Genomic DNA, 15,332 nt, shown 5'->3' with positions numbered 1-15,332 from the left:
TGAAACAGTAGTGTAAGATGGTAGAGAATGTCCTCCAATGTCCTGTCATATTCCAGGGAGTAAGTAGCCGACGACTGAGCTCATCAAACTCCGGGGTGAAAACGAACACCTGTTCACTGGTGCCAAGAACTCAGCCGCTGCGGGTTGGAGGTATAGCAACAGTATGCATGCATAAATCTGTTGGGCATAATAGAGAGTGCCTGTCCTCTCTTGTAGTTCAAAGTTGGCACATTTTGCTGTGGATCCTGTTCAGAGATTAACATCATTGACACGTCCTATCATATTCCGTCTATCAGGGCAATCCTGGAGTAGATGGGCCTGGCGGGCCAAATCACCCTGTTGCAGGTGAAAAAAAAAAAAAAGGGACAACCTAAAGAAAAAATACAAAGTATGTACAGTACCATTGAATGCAAGTATCCCGCATCAGGTGAGGGGGTGAGTGGGAAGACCACTGCTGCCACTTGGCCCTGGTTTGTTCCAATGGATGAGCTGTTAGGACAGAGGCCTTCTACCAGACCTCCAGTCCTAATTGCATCCATCCAGGAGGACACTCCAAGGCCCAGTACAGCAGTGGGCACCCAAGGGCAGGATGTGGAACAACAGGAGGATGAGGCCCAGCTGGAGGCAAGACCAGAAAAGAGGAAGAGGGACAGGGAGAATGAAGTCCTGGCATTGATCAAAGAGGACATGAGGCTACAGAGGGAGATTGAAGAAAGACGTGCCGAGCAAATGGACAGGCTCATATGTCTACTGGAGAAGGTTGTGGAAAAAAATGAGTAAGGTAGTGTGAATAAGACCCATTGTACAAACACTTATAATTTTCATATTTATGTTTGTGCAGGATATGTAAAATGTGGACAAAATAATTTAAGTTCTGTTAATACAAGTCACACTTTTTATTTGAATTGTTGAACAAACAATGTGAAAAATGAAGGGAATGTACAAAGTCCTGTGAATAAAAAATCTTTTGTTATACTGCATTAGGACAGTGTGTGAACTGAGGGAATACCATCAGTGCAACACAAATGACACAAAAAACCCAACACAACATGACAATCATTCACTAGGACTCATCACTGAAGTCCAGGATCAACCTGAATGTCCCAGTATGCACAGGCACTGTTAACTAGGCCTGCTATATGGCTGAGGAGGAAGTCTCAGGCAGTACTGCTCAATCTGCTGGACCAGGACCACAGAAAGGAATGAGGTGCCACAAGTGAGACCGGTGGTTTGCGTTTCCAGCTACTGAGTGTAGCGTCTTCCAGCTTGGTGGCCAGGAGTTATTCAGGGGTGCTCATTTCCACTGTCCACTGCATCATCTCATCACTTGGGTTTGCAGGGGTGGTGTAACCGACAGCTGCCATGTCACTGAAATGTTTGCAAAAAGATGCAAGGACAAAGTGCTGCACACAATCCTGTTAATATGGATGTCACACATAATATTCTAGCACTCTAACAATGCACTACAAAAAGCATACTTGCCTGCTAACAATAATTGTGGTCCAGGGATACCTCCTCCAGGGCAGACACCTCAGCAGATAGCCGATCCCGCCAGAGAGCCCCACTGCCTGCCTCCAAACCAGCCTCCCCCTCATCTTGCACGTCATCCTCGGGGGCCACAACATCCTCAACAGTGAGGCAGATGTTGTTATGACCTGAAACAGATGTTTTGTGTTGTAAATAGCGTCCTAATACATGAGCATACAGTCCCCATTATATCATGATGATTATTAGTGAAGCAATGGCTATGTATCCTACTGACTTATATGTGGCACAAAGGTGTGGTGCTTGGAGGAAGATGGCCCGGAACCTTGTCTTCATCATTGCCCTGGAATGATGAGAACCTTGGACTGGCCTCTTGTTGGGAGTGATGATGGGGAGTGGATGCTGGAGACATGGGTACCCTCCATCTGCAAGGATGAAATGCCCTGGAGGAGGGTAAATGGCCTGCCAATACAGTGGGCTGTTGCGGAGCCATGCACGGACCCCGTCCAGCCCACATATGTATCAATGATGCGGCCCTGATGGTCACAAACCGTCTGCAGGATAATGGAGGGGACCAATTTCCTGCTCCTGTAGCACTGACCGTCAGGGCCACTGGGAGGCTTGATGGGGACATGGCAGGAGTCAATTGCACCAGTAGCTTTCAAAAAGGCTCTGTGTTTTGCCAGCTCTGCAAACCCATGAGACACGATGTGTAGATCTTCAGGGGTCCGAGGGAGGTGGATGACCTGATGGCGAATAGCCACCACCTCCTCTGTGACCCATGCGGTGGACAGTGGAATGGGGTATTGCAAACACCCTGGAAAAGACTCTGTAGGATGCTTCACTTGCCAGCCAGAATGCAAAAACAAGGACCTCAATTGTGGCACCCCAACTATATGTCTCCGATCCTGGTTAAGGAGATTCAGCAGCACGTTCAGAGACTCTATGCTCAGGCGGAAATTGGGCCTAGTGTCCTCATCATTGAAAAACCTGTCCAGGACTGGGACACTCAGGTTGATCGTGCAGTACAGGGGTCATGTCTGGTGAAGGGAAATATGGTAAATGACAGAAATTGTTTTAATTATGTTATGTTATTATGTTATTATTATTATTATTATTATTATTATGTTATTATGTTATTATGTTATGTTATGTTATGTTATTATGTTTAATTATGTTTTAATTATCATCATTATGGATGTTGGTGTTGTTGCAGTTTACAAATCTGACTTTACGTGTCTACACTTTTTTTTTTCATTATTGTACTTGAGGGAAATGTACTAAAATGTACTGGTTCACTGAAAAGGGTGGTGGTCCACATACTCCTATTTGAGACTCACGTCTACAGTGGTGAATATCGGAGTTTTAAGCTAGTGCACCGTTTTCAAATACACACACTTCAAATGTCAGTAGCAGTATCGTATGGGCAGCAAAAGCATTTATTCAAGTTACAATTCAGATTCAATCTGAGCAATTCAAATTCAAATTGAACTTATTCAAATTCAGTTTCTGATGGCACAGATTTCTGCCCATAGTATCAGTATGTGTTTTTTTCCACTCTACCTGAACGTGGTTTTGGATTAGTCGCAACAAAATCACTCGTCTGTGACGAGGGACTTGTTGTAGCGAGTATGTTTTCCGCCAGTGGCGTGCACAGACATTTTGGGGGGCAAGTGCTCCAGGGGGAAAAAAGGGCACTTTTTGCATATGTGGAAAACCTTTTCTTTTTATAATAAAAAAATCGCACAGGTTAAATGCAATTTGACTTTTATTTCAAAACATTCTCTAAAAATCAAAAATCACACCACAAAAAGATAAAATCTGTATCCAACTCTAAACCATATACATACATATTCTCAAGTGTCCATTAAATGGAGTGTACTGCTCTAAAGAAGCATCCTTCTTGGTGCCATGTCTTTGTAGATGTTGATGACCTCGTTGTAATTGATCTCCACATCTTTCTCAATGGCCAACAAGAGGAGATCAGACAACCTTTCTTCTCCACACAAACTTCTTAGTTTATTTTTGATTATTTTTAGCTTTGAAAAGGATCTTTCAACTGTCGCAGTTGTCACTGGTAGTGTTGCGTAGATCTGAATCATTTTGACAAAGGCAGGAAAGATCAGCTGGCCATTATTTTCCCTCAGTATCAGAAATATTTCTCTGAGGTCTTTTGAACTAAAGCTGGAGTGGAAGACCTTTAATTCTGTTTTGAGCTGGTCCTCATCTTCTCCATAGAATTCACAGAGGATGTGGACAGCTTCAATGGCTTCTGGGTTTGGTGGGCCTACCCAGTTAGCATGCACAGTTAAGGGCTGGAAGGACTGAATGATTCTGGCCGTTGGGCTTCCAGTATTGTCCCCTTTGAACCTCCTGTTCAGTTCCCCAGTCATGATGTCCAGAAAGGTGAAATATACACCACTCCTGAAATATGCCTCCACTGACTCAAACTGAGCACCTACTTGAGACACTGTGGTGCTGTGTTGGAAACGCACTGGAACTTTCCGCTTTCTCTCCTGACCAGGCACCACGGTAGGTACTGGAATGTTGAAACTCTCTGCCTTCTCTGATGCACATCTAAATATCTCTCCAAATTTCTCCTCAGACCTCATGGTTTGCAATGTGTGAAGCACACCATCAATTACCTTGTAGGCAGTGGAATGGTCCAACCCTTCTTCCTGCAGAGAATCTGATGCCAAAGCAGTGACTTCGAATACTGGTGTGGTGATTTCCATGCAGAGAATGAACATAAAATTAATGGCATTTCTGTACATCTGAGCATCACCTTGGGCCAGGTTAGGTGGGTCACTGTCACTGATGTCATCAAGGAGCATCAAAATGGCTTTCAAATTTCTCTGAAGTGCCTTCAGTGCTTTTTCCCTGCAAGCCCATCGAGTATCTGACAGCTGCTGGAGCTCCATAACACATTGTCCAGGAAAGAGAGACTCCTGAAATTTGACCAAGGCAGCATGACGCTTTGGGGAGCCTGAGCAAAAGGCATACAATTTCTCCACCAAGTTGAAAAATGTCACAAAATGCTTGCTGGACTTTGATGCCTCCACTAGTACCAAATTGAGGCAATGGGCTTTGCAGTGAACATAGAGGACCTTCTCATTGTGTGCACGGATTCTAGCTTGGAGACCTTTATACATGCCACTCATGTTGGCTGCTCCATCATAGCCTTGACCATACATGTTCTTCATCTCTAGGCCATTCTTTTGCAGAAGCAAGAACACTGTATTCTCCAGCTCCTGGCCTGTAGTTGTATCAACATTGCACACTTCGATGAATCTCTCCTTTATTTGCATATGATGAAAATATCGCACAACAAATGACACTTGCTCTTTGTGTGAAACATCAGAGGTTTCATCAAGTAGAATGGAATACATTTCAGCCTCTTTTATTTCACGTTGTATCTCCTTCCTGATGTAAGTTCCTAGTGCTGCAATGATGTCATTTTGACTTCTGTTGGAAAGCAGTGACACCTGGGGCCTTGTCTTGGTGGCTTTAACTGTGGCAATTTTTTCCAAATGCATTTTCAGCACACTATCGTAGCGGGAAAATACATTGACTAATTCACGAAAATTGCCACGGTTATCACTGGACTCACTCTCATCATGACCTCGGAATGCTTGTCCCTGACGTGCAAGATACACTGTTAGGTCAATTAATCTTGTCAGGATTTCTTTGTTTGTCTGCCTCTCTCGCTCTCTAACTTCCACCCCTTTTACGTCTGAAACATCAAATGCAGACTGAAGGGCCTTTTTCTGGAAATTGATCCATCTAACCATGCTTGTCATGTGCATCTCTGCGCTGGAGTGTTGTTTGATTTTTTCAAGAGCAGTACTCCACTTTCTGATGCCATCAGTTGTCCAGGCTGTTCTGCTTTTATATTTTTCATCCGAGAGGAAAAGCCGACAACTAAAACAATGCATTGAATTAGCAGTGGGTGAGTATTCCAGCCACACATTAGCAGAAAACCACTGTTTCTGGAATGATCTCCCCTCAGTTTTTGGGTAAGGTATATCAGGCTGACATGGGCCCACATTGCAGCACATTGAAACGTATCTGTCATTGCGCTTTATTTTAAATGTATGGATGTGTGTTGGATCTGTTGGGTATTGTAAAGCTGCTAACTTTGACATTATGTGATCGATCTGTTCTTCCTCATTGTGGTCTTCAGAGAGCACTACATCAGTGTCTGTAGGCCTAACTGAACCTGTTGCTGCATTGGTCGCGGCTTCATCTGTTTCTATAGCTCCCTCTTTTGCTATGCTGGTAGATGGCATAGAGCTGCTTCCCTGCTGTGACTGACTACAATGGAACAATAATAATAATAATAGTATTATTATTTATCATAATAATAAGCTTAAACAGATAGTTTTAATAATAACCCATACTGCAAGTCTTGTAACATAGAAATAACTTTCGTAGGTACAAAATAATAGTTAGCTCAATGCCTGCTGATTAAGTTCATTAAAAACTAAGTGTGAACAGCTTTTAAGATTTTTCAATAGAATTAACTGCAAGGGGCAGGTTACATTAAAACATTAAAATAGAACCTGACTCTGCCCTTGACTCTGACCTTTCATCTTCATTTTCCTTTGCTTTCATCCAGGAGAGCAGAGAACTGCTTCCCTGGGCTGCCTGTTGTAGATCCCTTTCTTTCTCCTTTCTCAGCCTCTCTTTCCTAGGCATTATGCTTGCTGAAATTAGTAAATAAATAGACCAAAATGTATGAGAACGAATAAGACTGACTGTGGTCATTACAAGAACAGGGCAGAATGGTCGTTTTCACAGGCAATTGGGAACTGCCTATTTTTCCTTTAGCAAATTAATGTGTTAATGTTGCCAATATGTTACACCAAAAAAAATTAACATGTCTAACCAGTGCTTCTCAAAACTTTTAACATGCACCACCCCCAACACCGTACCCTTCAAACTACCAATAACAATGTCACTGTTCTGTCACAATCAGGTCGGAATTGATGGAGAGTGGGGGTTGCCTAAATGGTTTAGGTTACATTTTAAATGTGTCGTTTTTTTGTTTATCCATATGGATGGATGGAGGGGGCAAGCTGGCAAAGTTTGTCATGTGCAGTTTCTGACAGGCTACTTCACAACAAAACAATTGCAGGTTGGTCTTAGAGGGCAAACAGAATAATTTCACTCGATTCATGGGTTACCTGACTGGTTGGGAAAGGAAAGAGCTGCCGTGTTGTCCGCCGTGGCTCCCAGTCGCTATAGTTAGCCTACTATGCCTACTCCAAGTAGTCCTATGTCATGCCGCTGCTACACGCCTCACAACAAATGAACTGCAAGCGTGTTCACGTGACACGGTGACAGTGAAAAAGCGACAGGGTTCGGGTGTCTTTGAAGAAGGGGCACAAATCAAGCCATTATTTTCACACCTTTTTAAATCGCGCAGCTTAAAAAAAAAAAAAAATCACGTCTTTCAAAAGGGCACTTTTTTGGACTGAGGGCAAAAGGGCAAGTGCTTCAGCACCACCTCGTCTCTATCTGTGCACGCCAGTGTTTTCCGCATCCATCGGGAGAAGTGGTAAGGGCGTGTCCAGCTGGTGACGGAATTTTGTAGGCTGGACTGTCCCATTTCACAAGCCTCCCACTTCCAGCCTTAGTTGTCTTTGAGTACGCGGCCCTTGTAGACCGTTAAGGCTGCAGACCCTGACTTGGGATACAGCCCTATTGCAGCATAAATAAGGGAGATTCAGAGTCACCTGATCCAGCCCTAACTAATATGCTTTAGCAAAAAGGATGGTTTTAAGCCTAATCTTAAAAGTAGAGATAGTGTCTGTCTCCTGAATCCAAACTGGAAGCTGGTTCCATTGACGAGGGGCACACAAACTGAAGGCTCCTAACTGAAGGCCTGAGAACTGAAGGTTCTAGGAACAACAAGTAAGCCCACAGTGTGAGAGTGAAGTGCTTTAATAGGGTGATGTTGTACTACAAGATCATTAAGATAAGATGGGGCCTGATTATTTATTACCTTGTATGTGAGGAGCATGATTATGAATTCAATTCTGGATTCAGCCGGGAGCCAATGAAGGAAACACAATACAGGAGAAATATGCTCTCTCTTTCTAGTCCCTGTCAGTAACTCTTGCTGCAGCATTTTGGATTAGCTGAAGGCTTTTCATGGGGTTTTAAGGACATCCTGATAATAATGAATTACAGTAGTTCAGCCTGGAAGTAATAAATGCATGAACTAGTTTTTCAGCGTCACTCTGAGACAGGATATCTCTAATCTAATCTGCACTATATCAAGCAGGACAAGCACAGAGATGAGTCCACTGTCAGAGGCCATAAGAAGATCATTTTTAACCTTCACTAAAGCTGTTTCTGTGCTGTGATGAGCTCTGAAACCTGACTTAAACTCTTTAAATAAGCCATTTCCCTGCAGATGATCTGTTAGCTGTTTGACAACTACTCTTTCAAGAATTTTGGATGTGAAAGAAAGGTTGGAGATTGTCCTATTATTAGTTAAGACAGCTGGGTTCTGTCATGTAATAAATATATTCTTAGGACCAAAATAACACCTATATGAGACACATTTTTAAATTCTAATGTTAGAGTTTCTTCAACTGGTTTTTGGGGCTGTGCAGGGCTCTCTCTTCCAGAAGATGATTGAATAAAGAAATATAAATGTTTTGACCACTCTGAGTCGGGTTTTCTCTGTTCTATCATGGTGATCAAAGAATCGGGTTTTAATAGTCCAGAGATGGGGTTTTTTAAAGAAATGGTTTAACTACTGCCAGCTTGAAGGCCTGCAGTACATAGCTGATTATTAGAGATAGCTTGATCATATTTAAGATTGAACCATCAATCAACGGCAGGACTTTTTTGAGCAGTTTTGTAGGAGTGGGGTCTAAATCATTCTAAGTCCACAAATCTGTTGCACGGCAAAGGATGAAAGTAGAAAAGTCTGGAAATCTGTGCTGTGTTGATTACGCATGCAAACTTGTAAATGAAAGAACAAGAAGTACTGGTTATCTAATCAAGTTAAGTCAATGTTATAATCTCGGGTTTTACCCCATGGAAGCAGTGTTGGCTCATTGTAAAAATGCCTTCCCTAACAAAGACAAAAACAAAGAAATGGCCTTACAGAAAGAGGGGAAAGAAAGAAAAGTCCACAAAGCAGAGTGTGGTGACCGGGTGTGGCTTGCGGCTCAACAGCAGGGGAGAGGTGAAGCAGAGGGTTCAGGGTTGGAGTCAGGAGAGTCTGGCTGCCACAGCTGCAAGTCATCACTCCCAATTTGATCTTAATAGAATGGTGGGACCTGTGACGTTGAGCAAAAAAAGGAAGGAGAGCAGAGGAGATGGATGAAAAATCTGAGTGTGAAACACTGAAAACTGTCTGTACATAGTTGACCTGTAAGTTCGAAGCAGTGTCGTGGTCCCCCAATAACCACTGATACATAATGAAGCAGAGAGAAAAGGCCTGGCTCCATGGTGAGCCCCTACAATGATTAAATGTTCCCTTGATCTTTCTCTCATCTCTAAAACGCTTTGCCAGGCCCATTTTCCCTTGGGAGACCCTACGAAGGAGCAAATCTTCTGTTTTTATTTTAAAAGTTAAATTTAACATGCATGTACATTACAGAATACCATTCCCATTCCCCCAACTTAGTTTGCTGGAAGCTGATAATCAAAAGTACAAGGTCCTTGTCAGTGGTTGTGAAAACTTGTATTAACTTAACTGTATCCTGCTGTGTGCTACATATGAGAAAATACACCTCCGTGTATTTTTCTGAGCCAATTCTCACAGCTGTTTCTGGATTTCATCTGTGGAAACGTCTAAGGAGAACAAGGTAACCACAACTGTAATATTGTATGACCTGCTGCAACTAAGTTACAAGGTTAACTTACTGTGGGTGTCTGTAGATAACATTGCCATATTAATCAATTAAGTCTTGTTCTATTTAAAATGAAAAGAGATATTTTTAACAGCTGTTGGCAAATTTTACAAAAACATAACTGAGTTCCAGATGAAAGGTAAGTGGATGATGAAAGAGCCATGAAAGTACACACATACATGTAAAAAAAAAAAAACACATAACAGACACATTTCCTAAAACTTAGCTGTATCAGCTATTTATTGCACACACAAATCAGTCGACATACAGGTTCAACTCGTTCCATTTCATCCCGTTGTTTAATTGTGGCGTACAAAATAGCCACAAAGTGTCTGCATTTAACCTTTCTAAGATTTTCACTGTTACACACTTCACATGTCAGAATTGTAAATGTAAATAAGAAGATCTATTCAGTACCTTCATGTACAGCTTTACTTTAAAATACATTAAGCAGTTATTGGTCACGCATGCATAATGTAGACAGATATTCAGAAGAGCCTAATGTAATAGTCAGCAGTTGTAAATATTTGTCTAACTCAGGGGTGGGCAACTCCAGGCCTCGAGGGCCGGTGTTCCTGCAGGTTTTAGATTTGTCCTTGAACCAACACAGCTGATTTAAATGGCTAAATTAGCTCCTCAACATGTCCTGCAGTTCTCCAGAGGCCTGGTAATGAACTAATGATGTGATTCAGGTGTGTTGACCCAAGGTGAGATCTAAAACCTGCAGGACACCGGCCCTCGAGGCCTGGAACTGCCCAGCCCTGGTCTAAGTGGTAATAACAGAAAAAACCCTGTTTTCATAGAAGTTACTTTAAACTAATATTGCCCTGTAACCTTTAAAAATAATAATAATAATAAAACCATATTTACACATGGAATGTGTTAGGTATTTTAGTACCATGGGAGCATTTACTGGATATTGTTTTATAGTGACATTATGCAGGAAAACTCTGTCATTCAATAAGGCCCCTTTGTTTTAGTTATTTTTCTCTTTGACCCAAGAATTGATGTGTGAGAATCACAGGCTGGTACAAGGTTGAAATACCACAGAGATCACTCCCTCAGCTACATTAGTTTCTTAATCTTTTAGACGCCTGTTGAAGGCCAAATGGTTTGTTTCAGATTTCACTAATGTAAGAACTCTTCGTTTTGTGCCTTGAAAATATGTCGCTGAGATAATCACAATTGTAGCTGAACTAATAAACTACACAAAGGATGCTTCTTCACCCAAGGGCAGGAAGACGCTGCCTTATCTTGGTCTGTACTGGTTTAAACTGATAAATCTGCTGTCTCATGAATTTTACCCTCTATATAAACTGTTGTACTTGTGAATAAAGTTGAGTCACTTTGGGAAGACAATCTAAAGCAGTCTCTGTTTTCTTGTTCTCCCAAGCTGCTCCCGAGCTGCTCGTACTAACACGCTGAATGGCATGCTTGAATATTACTTGAGAATATATTTGACTGTGTTACAGACTAAGGGACATTCTCTGCTGATAGGTGAAGGTACATTCTCTGCTGATAGACGTCCACGCCTCGGAGGAAGCCGATCCACGGAGTAGGCCCTGGAAACGGTTTCCTTCAGAATGTATTCATAATGTACCTGTTAAAGTTATATTCTAATTATATATTATAATTCAATAAAAATACTTTTGACAAAAAAAATTGTATTTACTGTACAGAACCACAAGCGGTCTTTAGCCCAGGTGCAAAAAACATTTCAAAACATCCAAGGTAAGTGTAGGCAGCAGTCGTTTTTTAATGTTTTATCCTATTCGTATCACTAAATATCCAAAAGTTCATAAAAATGTAAGTGGAATTTCTGACAGTTTATTTATTAAACATAAAACAAAACCTTTAAAACAAAAACTCTAGATATGTCAGTGGTGACCTGGTTGATATTAGCCTGTCTTTTAGTGCAAGAAACATTCAGACAGGTGTTAAAAAAGGGGGATTTTTGGAAGACATCACTTCCTCTATATATACAGTATGGTAAGTAAAGATGAGGCCTAGAACATGAACAGAAGGAGTAAAGCAAGAAGAACATCCTTCAAGCCTTAAACTATTTTCTACACACATCAACAGAAATCTCATGTTTGAAATAATTTTCTACACTAAAGTTTAAAAAGTAATTAAAAATTAGGGCCACAGGGATAAATATATTTCACTCCCTATGTTATGTATATTCCCATAATTGATGCATGGGTACCGTTTGATAGGACATATGCAACAGACGTCAAAGGTAGAGGTTGTTTATAATGTTATTCATGCACCTTGGAAAATTCTCAACTTCTTAATCGCAGTGAGAAATAAATTCTATCATACACTGACCTGTTGCAAAATATCCATTTAATACACTGTAAGGTCAATATGCTTAAGGATATCTGTTTCTGTGTACCTTGCATTTCCCAGAAACTGTGAACACAGAGAGGACTGTAACTTGAGAACACAGTCAGGGATCATGTTTTGTAGTGTTAAGAACGGGTGTGACTGCACGTTTTGTAGTGTTAAGAACGGGTGTGACTGCACGTTTTCACTTTGATAGTTTTTAAACTTAATTAACAAAGACTCAGATATGTAAAATGTCACTCTTTAAATAATAAACTACATAAACTGTGTAGTTTAAATATACAGTGGAACAATACTAGTTCAGTTTCAATAAAATTTGAGATTAGGGGATTTTACATGAGTATCATAATAGCCTATATGTGAATATAAAAATACATATTTTTTTAAAGAGTCATGGAAAGTCTGCCCTGTTGTTTCATGTTGCATTTTTATTTTATTTTTTCAGTTTATGGTTAGCAGTATGGGCCTGGGTTTTTAAAGTCATTCCAAATCTGCTCACGGTTAGTGTTTGGATCAGTTGTGGTGGCTACTATCCTGGAGAAGGCACATCGATTATATGGCAAAGGAAATAAATGGAAGTAATCCCAGTTTGGGGAGTCAGTGGGAGGAATGCCCAGGTGCTGCATTAACAACCCTAAATACACATCCTCAATGTAAACTGCTTTAACATGTCTGGATGCCTCAACGAGCTTTTTTGGGAGGTCTAAAGACAAAATGTAGCCCAGGCCCAGAGCATAGCGGGGGTACTGTGGCGGAGCATAAATGTCATGAGGTAGGTACCACTTAGAGCTTGGATCTCGCAGTACTGTACTGCCACTTGCCACAAGCCCAGTCATATAGTTTGCTTTTTGAGCATTCAAGAGCATACTGACAAGATTATGTACATTCAGAAACATGTCTGAATCAATCTTCATAGCATAAGAGGGGCTGGAGCAGTGTGCAGTTAGCCACTCCAGCATCACCATGGTCTTAATGGTGAGATTCTTGTAGCAGTCCACAAAGTTGCTCTGGATCAGGTCGTGATGCTCTTTGCTCTCCTGAAGTACTTGCTGTTGGACCTGCTCCACCTCCTCCCCGGTGTGCAGCCCCAGTAAAAAGAACAGCCTCACCACTTTGTCCTGGACAAGACTTTCACTCCCCCAGGTTTTGCGGATGATGTCACGGTGTTGCCTATTGTTTGGGGCCACAGGAACGATCAGAACCACAAATGGGTTCTCCTGTTCACATTTCTGTGGCTCATTTATGATGTACTGGTAGTCATGGGGGTATTCAACTAAATATGGTCCAGGAGACACGTAAGGAACAGGTGTTGGTGGTACAGTTGTGTTTTGAGAAGTGGAGTTGTCATTAGTTGTAGTGTTTAGTGAGGATATGTTTAGTCTCTGACCACTGAAGAAATTCAACAAATTTGCTGATTGATTTTGCATCCACTTTTTTGGGTTTTCATCTGGTATTATTGTATTTCTGTTGTAAATCAGGAACAGACATGCAAATACCAGAATAAAGACGAAATACTTGTTCTGGGAAAACTTGCACCACCTCCCATCCTCTGCTGGTTTCACACCTTCCACCTTTCTTGGCTAAGAGGAGAGATAAGGTATTGAGATATCTTTCTGTCAGTGGTTTTGCTTTCAAACAAATCAATTCATCCAATTATTAAATGCAAGTTATTAGAGTGCCATTACCTCACACGGGCTGTTTTATCAGTTTAATGATCCCTCAGGATCCCTCAGAATCATTAAATGGATAAAACCTTAAAGTAATGTTTTAGCTTCATATTTATTCAAATTTTCTATAGAAATATCTCTCAACTAGTGACCGTTTGCTTTCCTACTCCCTTATTTGAGAGACAAAAATGCATTTAAAAAGGTTACATACCTTCATTGGATGTTAACATTCAGTTTTCTAAAAATGTAAGCTTTTCCCCTTGTCCAGTTATACAAAGAAAAAACTGAGGAGATGTTGTTTCGCTGAAAAATTCATGTCAACGCTGGCATTTTGTTTCACAGGGACAGACTAGAGCAGACACCAAGCAGTGTTAAAGCTTTCCAGGGATTAACAGCCCATCCTATGACTGTTCTAAGGCTGAGCGAGTAACCATGGCATTGTGTGACGTTTCTTACCTGTGAGGCAGCCACACCTTTTTTTTCTCCACACCTTTGTTTTGCCTGCGAAAGACTCCTTTTTTTTTTTTTTTTTTTTTTTTCTTAAATGACATCAGAAACAGCAGTATGCGACATTACGTGATGGCAGAGCTTCAGTTCATCCTTTGTCTTTTTTTTTTTTTTTTTTTTTTTTTTTTTTTAATAAATAGGACAGGGGGAATGAATGAGAGAAAGAGGGGGAGAGAAAGAAAGAAAACCAAAGGGGAGAAGAGACGCCTGCGAAAGACTCCTAACCGTCCTAAGGCTTCGTGAATACCTGTTTGCCTTTTCTGATCTTGAGTGTAACTAAATTACACATGTGATACATATAAATATCAACTTTTTTGACTGAAAGTTGCTGTAGGGTGCTCACATTAATTGTCTATTTATTTAACTTTTGACCAGCTTGGAAGGCTCTTGCGTAACACCAATACACACCTGTATGATTACTGGTTCGAGGAACAAGATCCTTTATCTAAGTATTATATTAAGTAGTTAAGAGCAACATTAAGTATTACACTGCTCCATGTTAGTTTGTAAACAGCCATTTAACAGACAGTCTAGGTATCACAATGTTATGGCATAATGTGAATGTATCACTGTATAATCCACATTATTATCTGTAGCTAAAATGTATTGATGACTTCTAAACAACTCATATGCAGGAACGTTGTTGAGAGTTAATAGACATACACACTGTTCTGAAGACAGAAACTGGTGTCATGGTCCTGGGCCATGTGGGCCCAGTATTCTTAGTTTTCATGTATTTTTGTATTTTGTTCTTTATTTAGGCCATGCTTCCTGGGTTGATCTGTTACGTTGTTCCTTATGTGTTTTCCCTTCGTGACTCTTACCCCCTGTGTGCCCCTCTGTGTATTTATGAGCCCTCGCCTCTCTTTGTGTTTTATTCTATGTTTTCCCCAGCCCGTTATGTCTGCGTTCTCCCCGTGCTCTCTCTCCTCCTGTTTGAACCTCTGTGTACTTCCTGCTTTACTTTGCCCATCTCCCATCAGTGTTACGTTCACTCCTGCCGTGTCTTGTTATGATTATCAGTGTCACCTGTGTTCCCCGTGTGCATCCACTTCCCCTGATCATCCCTCATGTGTATTTAGTCTCTGTGTTTCGTACAGTCTGTGTCGCGTCGTCTGTGTTCCCACCCTCCGTGTTTCCATGCCTGGTCTGTTGTCTTCCAAGCCATAGCCTCACCATAGTTTGTTCTCAGTTTAGGTTTTTGTTTAGCCACGCCATCCCTGCTGTATTTGCACACCTTGTTTTCAGCCATATTAAAGGCTCGCCTTTTGTTAAAACTCACTCCCGTCTGCTCACTTGTGTACGCACCTGGGTCCATTACACGCATTCTCCACTCGGTCCGTCACAGCGGACCGTGACAGTACGACGCGACCATGCCGGACCCAGCGTCACAAGACCAGGAGATCATTCGGACAGTGGAGTCGCTATGCGGCGGTTGGCTGCAGTGTTCCGG

At 41.5% G+C, this 15,332-nt stretch overlaps 1 protein-coding gene across 2 annotated transcripts; it reads right to left on the bottom strand.

Moving 5' to 3' along the window:
• Positions 1-920: 920 nt before the first annotated feature.
• Positions 921-13,854, bottom strand: LOC308410284 (beta-1,3-galactosyltransferase 1-like). 2 transcript variants are annotated; one of them, XR_013974151.1, is made up of 4 exons: positions 13,584-13,854; positions 8,609-8,783; positions 1,763-2,525; positions 921-1,655 (listed from the first exon to the last, which is right to left on the bottom strand). XR_013974151.1 is itself a non-coding variant. In XM_080903526.1 (2 exons), the coding sequence occupies exons 1-2, from the start codon at positions 13,587-13,589 to the stop codon at positions 12,158-12,160; spliced, it is 1,134 nt and encodes a 377-aa protein (XP_080759652.1). In that variant the 5' UTR covers positions 13,590-13,854; the 3' UTR covers positions 11,345-12,157. The 2 variants fall into 2 exon arrangements, 1 of the variants encoding a protein (XP_080759652.1); XM_080903526.1 differs by lacking the exons at positions 921-1,655; positions 1,763-2,525; positions 8,609-8,783 and adding an exon at positions 11,345-13,285.
• Positions 13,855-15,332: the final 1,478 nt, after the last annotated feature.

Source organism: Rhamphochromis sp. 'chilingali', assembly GCF_963969265.1.
Source record: "Rhamphochromis sp. 'chilingali' genome assembly, chromosome: 14".
Taxonomy (NCBI): Eukaryota; Metazoa; Chordata; class Actinopteri; order Cichliformes; family Cichlidae; genus Rhamphochromis; species Rhamphochromis sp. 'chilingali'.
Note: the sequence above shows the minus strand (reverse complement) of the source record. Positions and strands in the feature narration are given on the sequence as shown.